Raw genomic sequence first — 8,688 nt, 5'->3', positions numbered from 1 at the left:
CACAATACACTGCATAGTTGTCAAGAGGCAATGTTTGCTAGTTCTCGTGGAGGCTAGTGACTTGTCCCAAAACTGAAGTGGTTTTGAAGCCTAGAGCGAGGGCTTTATTGGTGGTTATCTGTCTGGAGTGGACGCGGTGATACCGCTAAGGATAACAACTTTGGTACCAAAGGCATTTGCACGGGTCTCACTTGAGTCATATGTGTTATGGTGATATTTTTGGAGAGATTTGATGTGGTGGTAATTAGAGACTATTATATATGTTCTAATTGAGCTATAATTTATGGAGTATTTGCCATAACTGTGAACTTGATTAATTATGTTAAAATTACATAATTTATTATTTGTTAGTGAATGTGAGTAATTTATGTGGAGCATAGATAAGCTTTTACATTATTTATTATGATGCTTATCCATATGATATGAGTTCTCACCCTTCTGTTAGAATGATGTTCTATGCGATATCGCTCAGGTACCGAAGATAGTGGAGCTTCTCGCGAGGGTTAGTTGGAGGAGCTAGTCTTTCATTTACGGTTTAGTTAGGGGAGTCATGCTCTGTTATGTAACACCGGGAAACGTTTAGTTTTGTACCTTGATGTTAAGAGTTACCTATGAACTCTCTTTATGTTAAATTTTGGAGTTGAAATAAATCCGCTGTGCTATGCATATGATGTTGCGACATTAAAGTTGGAAAATTTATATATTTATTATGAGCATGACAGGTGTTTTGATTTATGTTTCTGGAGAATAAGTGTGACACCCTCTGTGTTATGCATTTTACTCTGATTTATGATATATTATTATGTGGGGTTTAGAGGGTGTTACAAATTATACTCCTATGAACTCGAACCCTTTCAAAAATCTACTAGGAGGTCCCACATACTGAATTTGCAAATGTCTCAGGCCAGAAACACCTTGTATCACCAACAATACTAACATGGCGAAGCATTGCACCATCCATGATAGATACAACCGCACCACAAATGACTGTAAACCCTAAACCCTAAACCCTAAACCCTAAACTTGACCAAAATTGGGCTACTATGCCGATCTATTCGCCGAGACAACAATGCAAAAGGATAAAAAAAACAAGAATTTTCAACACCATAAATCACCATGCTTAGGAGGAGGGGTCAAATAGGGGGCACCAAAGGCGATCGCCTCAAGGTCATGAAAAACAACCTATGTGTCAACGATCTACTATTTTTCTTTTTAAAGAATAATTTTAGAGTATAAACAAATATTTTTAACACTTTTTAAAAAGAGATTGTTTTTTAGAGAGTGTTATGAAAAACATAAGCCGTTTGATTACACTAATAAAAAACACTTTTTTATTTTATCTTTCACTGCAGTAATAGTTTTTTGGGTTAAAGGTCATATTATTCCTTGTATTTATAAAAGCGTTTGATTTTGGTCCCTCAGTCAAAAAACCGTCAGTAATTGTATTATAAACCATCAGTAATTGTAAAAAAACCGTCACTAAACGTCATTTTTTGGCTAAAGGACCAAAATCAAACACTTTTACAAACACAGGATTAATACGACCTTTAACCCTAGTTTTTTTAAAAATTTGTTTTACTCCTCAGATTCAAGATCAATCTTTTGAAAGTGAAATATTTTCCTATGTAACCAAAAATCTTTTGAAAGTGAAAATTCAGATTAATCAATCAAGGTTTTGCAGCATTATTTGACTTATCTAAACCTGCGTTTGTTAACACAATACAGCGGTAGCAAGAAGAAGAAGAAAAAAAAGAAGAAGAAGAAGCTCTGCTTCACTTTGATTTGATCTGAGAATTCAGAAGTAGCAAAGCACCTTGTGTATTCCTTCCACTTCCACATGCTCAAATCACTCTCTCTAACCCACCTCTCTTCTCTCTTACCCCACACTCGTCCCATGTTCTCTTCCACTTCCAGATTGCTCTGTCACTGCCAATTCCTCCATCTACCTCCATCATCGCCATTCACCAAACCACAATGCTCCAGATTCCTCTCCACCAATCCCACCCCATACCCACTCCAATACGAGATGATCATCAACCGCCCCGACACCCCACAAACTCGCCGACGACCTGTTCGACAAAATGCCAATGACGCCCCTTCCGAACCGGACCAACCCGACGACTCGCTGCAGGGATGGGCCAGCGGTAAACTAGCTTCAGACGCCGAATTGGACCGACCCGGGTCGTCGAAATTGGAACTTGACAAGGCTAAGAGGAAGTACTACAATAAGCGGAGGAAGAGGATGTATGGGTCGGATTCTGAGGATGAGGGGAGGAGGCATGAGGATGGGTTCGTGGAGCTAAAACCGGAGGTTGTGGAGCTTCCTACAATGCACAAGAGGGAGGAGGAGTTGTATTTCTATGATGCATTTGCTTATCCGTGGGAGAAGGAGAAGCATTACAAGATGGTTTATCAGTTGGAGAAGAAGTATTTCCCTGATCAGTGTCTTGATAAGGCGTTTGTCGAACCGGGGCAGGTGAGTTCGAGTGCAAATGTGAGTGGTAAGGGGAAGGGTAAGAGCAGAGTTGGTGGGGTTGTTAAGGGGGAGAAGAAAGATGAGGAGGTTGATGGTGTTGGTGATGACAGGTTGGTGTTTTTTGAGGAGAAAAAGGAAGTGAAAGAAAAGGGTAAGGATCTTACCGAGAAGAAGGTTGAGGAGTTCTTTAAGGGTTTGAAGAAAGCTCCTGGTAAGGATGGTCAAGTTGATGAGGCAGGGGAGCCATATTTTTCTTCAAGGAGGGCTGGACTCCCTCCCACTTGGGATGGTCCACATGGCACCGTGCTTTTGGTGAACAAACCCAAAGGTGACTTAACGAATTTATCTCACTGTTTTTGCTTGTTTGATTTCTCTTTTCTGGGGATTAAGAGGATACTCCAACCCAGTGGTTCACAATAAAACTGGATTTACTTGTGGGGGAACTAGAAAAGCCAATTGTTGTTGTTAAATGCATGCAAGTTTGAGAATGGATTGAAGGCATCTATTCTGTTACCTTCACTTTGTTATCACTCTTTGTGGTGGAAAACTAAATGTACCATTCTTTTTATTTTATGTCCTGATTTCGTTTTGTCTACCAAAAGCTACCTTAATAATACTCATGACTAAGTGACCTCCTCTTAGAATGAAAAGATGATATTGCCATATGTACAATACTGCAGCACTAATGGTTCATGAATATGTCTCGTTTTGCATTGAGGTTCCTCAAAACCATGATTTTGACAAAAGAAACAAGTTGCACCTTTTACCATAACCATGGTTTTGGAAGATCCCAACACAAAATCAAACACACTTCATGCTGTCTGAGCTTCGTTCTTTTCCTGGTCTTGTTTTGATTGATCTCGCAGAATATAAGTTTAGCTGAAATAATATTTGTTTATTGGTGGATATGGCTGTAAATTTTCACTCAAATTTTGAGGTATGCAATGATGTGTTCTTGAATGATTTATGGCAGGTTGGACTTCATTCACAGTTTGTGGAAAGCTGCGTCGCATTGTCAAAGTGAAAAAGGTTCTTTTCCACAGCGCATCCATATTTAAATTTAATTCATCTTGTAGACTCACAGGATTAATTTACAGGTAGGCCATGCTGGAACTCTTGACCCAATGGCTACTGGTTTATTGATCGTTTGTATTGGCAAAGCAACAAAAGTGGTAGACAGGTGATTAAAATCAATAGATATTTATTTCCATTTGATTACCAAATATTGGTGTCTGTTTCACAATGTCAAAATTGTTTTGGTTTAAATTTTTGGTCTGACTTATTTTTCTGAACACTTGAACTTTTCTGCTTCAGATATCAAGGGATGGTTAAGGGTTATAGTGGGGTTTTCCGCTTAGGTGAGGCTACTTCAACATGGGATGCTGATTCGCCAGTGAGTTAATCTGTTTTTCTCATGTGTAAGTTTATGGATCAGAAAACAAATGTACTTTTGCGGTTTTGGCCATCAGTTGGAAGACTACAAATTAACATGTAAATGATCATGAACAATTAATTTTCAATTCTTAACCTTCTTTGGGAAAAGCGGAAGCAGTCAGGTCCATCCAAATCCAATACTTGTTATTCAGAAGTTGAATAACTTATTTCACCAGTTAAGTTTCAAGGTCTGAATTGTATATACCACTTAAGTGGATTTCTGTCTGATGTCTTACATATATGATAAATAGATTAGTTTGTTAAAGATAAATTCCTCTAATGAAATTGATTTTTCTTAGAATAACCAAAGAGTTTGGAGGACATACAATATATCCTTTGTGGCTGAAATGCAAATCCATTCATTATCTTTCTATATGAAACAATAAATTCTCTGAGTAAAACTGTCAATTAGGAGAGACAATTTTTTTGGGAGTTTGTGGTGCTGTCCAGAATTATTCCTATGAGTCTATGACTGAACCACCAACCATTCAGTGTGTACTGGCCTATTTTTAGTAGCCAACCTGCCATTTATTTGTCTAGAATTTAATTCAATTGCAATATTGGGAGCAGTAACAATTGATTGTTGGTCCATTTGTCAAGACTACTTAATATTGCAATACATTTTTGTTTTAGTTTAATATTGTACAATTTATCCTCTCATAGGCCAGCTTGATATGTAGGTCATTCAACGCGAGCCATGGGAGCACATCAAAGATGAGGACATAAAGAAAAAAGCTCTGTCCTTTTGTGGGGAGATTTGGCAAGTTCCTCCGATGTTCTCAGCTATTAAAGTAAGAACATTTCCAGTTCTTGAACCATTTAATTTACGTAATTTCTTTTTAAGTTTTGCAGCTGGATGAGGGCCTGAAGTATGTTATGCTTTACATGTGAGCAAAATATGTAAGGTTATGTGAAACTTGATGTGAATCAAGACATAATTTATTGATTTTAAGGCATTAAAAATGCAATTGTTAGCTATTTCTTTTTAACTTAGGTAAGCTTTTACACATGAATATGATCAACACAGCTTTGTTACTGAAGCTGTTCAACTTCAGCATCTTGAAATTTTGTTATGTTGGGGTCATTTATAGAAACTTGGTGTACTAACGAACTCAATTTAGTTGTTTGATCCATCAAGAGGCCGCTTCCTAACGCGAAAAAGGCTTTGTTGTTGTATATTCTTTTAGAGTACTAGTATTTTCTGTTAATTAGTTTGAAGCAACCTGTCCAGTTCCTTAGCCTTAAAAGTTATCATGCTCCATGATAGGTGGGAGGTGAAAAGATGTATGAGAAAGCAAGAAGAGGAGAAAGCATTGAACTTTCGCCTAGAAGAATTTCAATATTCCAGTTTGACATAGAGCGTAGCTTGGATGACAGGTAACGTCTGGAAGCCTCCATTGTCTATACCCCTTGTTACCCTTGAATCAATATCCAAGTTCACCATCGATAGGATGAAATTAACATTGGTAAACTGCAACATTAATGCACTTCATAGATCACCAAATCATTTGCTAGTACTAATTTAATCGAGAAACCTGAACTGAGGTTATCATGGGCATTCTTGAAATCCAATTTGTGTACAAATCCTCGACCCTTTGCCCTTCTCATATCCTGAATTGCTTAGTCTTAATTGCTCACAAGGGCAGTACCAAGAATCTACGCTAAGTGGTAGAAACTCCTGAAAGTGTATTAAGCTCCTAAAAAGTAGGAAAAAGTGTTGAATACCTGCCAATTGAATGATTGCTACTCTGTTAGCTCCAAGCATGAAACACATAGGTTAGGAGATAAATCCCTTATGCGGTCTTTACACAAATAATGAATTATCTGTTTCTAACATATTAGGCATCACTGTCCATATAAGTGCTTGTACCTAGAGGGAGCTTTCTCTTTTAAAAATGTACTTGGCATTTATCTGTTTTGAGTTGAGTTGATTTGTTCTTTTTTCCCTGATGTACTTGTGTTATATTTTTCCAGACAAAATTTGATTTTTAGAGTAACATGTTCAAAAGGAACATATATTCGGTCACTCTGCGCCGATTTGGGGAAGGCCCTTGGCAGGTATTAGTTCATTGTTCTCTATTTCAAAATTTTTCTTCCTTACAACTTGAGCAACATGACATGCAGAAATACTTGCTTTGTTTTTGCAGCTGCGCCCATTTAACTGCTCTCCGAAGAGATTCAATCGGTAAGTGGCCTTGGCCGTGGGCCTTCAAGAATGATGGTGATCTTATTTGGATACGGATTAAAGAGCACTTATTGAAGTTTATCTACTAGAAGAAACATTGAATAAGCCACAATAAGCACTCTTTGGTTAGCATCCAAATGGGCTGTGTCTATGCATGTGTACTAATAAACTGTTATGAAACTTTCAGGGCAATATTCAGCTGATGATGCATGGGAATTTCAAGAATTGGAAGAGGCTATTACCAAAAGTTATCTCTAACTGCTCTCTTGTTCCCTGCCATATGATCATGAGAGCCATTACATGCATTTTCCTCCTCTGGTAAATACATAAGTGGGGTGTTTTATAAGCCGCTTCTTAATCATATGGTCCTTTCTGGATGTTCCACCCTTCAATTTTTAGATTTAATTTGTGACTTAGTAGTATATAAAGTTGAGAGCAATGTTCTGTAAAATTAATTCATTATTCATTTTTATTAGGAGATTAATTCTTTGAGAAGCGACAGTCCTGATGTTTCAAGAGATGCTACACAATGTGATGACTTTATGTCAATTTAAAATTTCAATTGACTTAATCTCTTAAAGTTTTGTGTAAATAAATTACTTTGGGGGGTTTGTTACAAGGTTCCCTTGGGCAAAGACTTATAAATGTGTATGGTTAGTATTTAGTATTCATGGGAATAGTTTTAAATTTAATTTAATTAAAAGGTTTAAATGCACTTTTGAACCCCAAGTTTACATTATTTGCGATTGTTGACCCTGATCTTATTTTTCTACGAACTGAGACCCTCTCCAGGCAAAAAGACTAGCCATCTTCTGCATGCAAATTGCCTGGTGAAAAGAATATACTATGTTAAATATAGCAATTAAGAAGTGGTTTTGAATTTTGATGATAGCCTGGTGACATGCATTTACTACTGACAGCTGACTCTATGATGGTTCCAATACTAACCGATGCATATGCTGTCAAGTAATATATGAGTTCAAAGATGAAACCTTCCCTGAGTAACTCCATCCCAAATAAAGCCTCTCTAGCTAGCTCAAGCCATTCATTTCATTTCTCAATGCTACCTAGCTCTAGGATTAGTTGCATGCTATCTACTTAATATTCACATGATTTCCTTTTCCCGGAACCTCTCTAACTATAATCACGACAGTATATTGTTTTCAGTTCCATTTCATGTACTACTCTATATATTTCCAGAATTTTATTGCCAATGGAGACAATCCATTAAAACCTCAAATGTAGAATTGAATGATATGTAGTAGTAAAATAGACTTCATAGTTCATATAGATCATACCTGCCCTGAATCATCCTACCCTTCCAGAAACAGCAAACAACCTCCTGAACTGTTTTATGCTGCAGACTATCTCAGTCATTTCGACTGGTAAGATTTAACGTCATGTGTATTTAATACAGTTGTATTCACATTTTTCTGCTTTAAAAAATGTCATCAACTTTTTTCAACTTTTTCATTTATTAATTAAAATTCATGTGACATTCACTAAATTATATGAGTTCACTCTCAATTTAATCGAGCCACACAAATTTAAATAATAAAAGAGTGTCGGGAAAAATAATGTAAAAATAAGCGGTGATAACACTTCTCCTCTATTTAAACAACTTTAATTTGTTCATGAATTAGTCGATCTACACGCTTGTTTGTTGTTGGTCCAAATGACCAACTTAATTTCGTGAATCTTTGATGATCAATTACGTCTTTCGTTTTTCTTCTTCTTCTTATTAGTCTTCAATTTTGGCCTATGCCTTGACATGATTAACCGAAAGTAGCTATAATTTGTGGCAGTATTTATCATTAAGTAGCTTAGACTAATAAAGTTAAGATATATTTTTTGAGAGGAAAGTTAAGATATATTAAAATAATAAGTAATAATTAAAAATAACAAAACGTTTAATTATTAAAATTATTTTACTTCTATTTTATCCTTTTAAGTAGGTGCACAATAATTTATCATATAAATTGTTACCGATTAGATCAAGTTATTGCGTAGGCAGTGACATGGCAGGAGTCAAGAGATACATATGAAATTGAATACCTAGCTAAATTTGGTAATAAAAATGGTCAACCTGGTAACGCTGTATGGGAAACATTTAAATCCTATAATAAAAATAAATATTAGGAGGAGTAATAATAAACAAATAAAAAGGGACGGTTTTCCATTTCTGGCAAAGTACTATGTATGGTATGGTATGGGATTAGGATAAGTTCTCCACCTAATGAAACCTGCATTTATTAATTTCCTCCTCCAAATTCTATGCCAATCCCAATGGGCACTGTTCCTTGTTCCACGAACCCACACCTTCCATACTCTCTAAACATTTAAATTAAAATTATTTGATGCATTTTAAAATTAAGTAAGCACATTTTTCTAACCGTGTGTATTCTCCATGTTGTATTTTTAAAATTGAAAGATAAATGAGGATATTATAAAAGGCAGAATTTATCTTCCATTGAAGTGATTGAACATAGAAAACAAGTCCTCGTGAAACTTATGTGAATTGTGACTTTGTGAGTATAAAATTAGCAAGGGGAGACACGTTGAACCAATATCCATTCTTTGCGCCACCTGAGTC

At 36.2% G+C, this 8,688-nt stretch overlaps 1 protein-coding gene across 2 annotated transcripts; it reads left to right on the top strand.

Moving 5' to 3' along the window:
* Nucleotides 1-1,685: 1,685 nt before the first annotated feature.
* On the top strand, nucleotides 1,686-6,675 carry LOC130739168 (uncharacterized). Of its 2 annotated transcripts, XR_009019787.1 has the most exons (10): nucleotides 1,686-2,804; nucleotides 3,450-3,505; nucleotides 3,574-3,656; nucleotides 3,791-3,869; nucleotides 4,591-4,701; nucleotides 5,178-5,287; nucleotides 5,885-5,968; nucleotides 6,058-6,095; nucleotides 6,283-6,413; nucleotides 6,572-6,675. XR_009019787.1 is itself a non-coding variant. In XM_057591401.1 (9 exons), exons 1-9 carry the CDS (start codon nucleotides 1,838-1,840, stop codon nucleotides 6,351-6,353), a joined length of 1,599 nt encoding a protein of 532 aa, XP_057447384.1. In that variant the 5' UTR covers nucleotides 1,687-1,837; the 3' UTR covers nucleotides 6,354-6,675. The 2 variants fall into 2 exon arrangements, 1 of the variants encoding a protein (XP_057447384.1); XM_057591401.1 differs by having other exon boundaries at nucleotides 1,687-2,804; nucleotides 6,283-6,675.
* Nucleotides 6,676-8,688: the final 2,013 nt, after the last annotated feature.

Source organism: Lotus japonicus, chromosome 2 (genome assembly GCF_012489685.1).
Source record: "Lotus japonicus ecotype B-129 chromosome 2, LjGifu_v1.2".
Taxonomy (NCBI): Eukaryota; Viridiplantae; Streptophyta; class Magnoliopsida; order Fabales; family Fabaceae; genus Lotus; species Lotus japonicus.
This window is presented reverse-complemented; position numbering and strand designations above follow the sequence as displayed.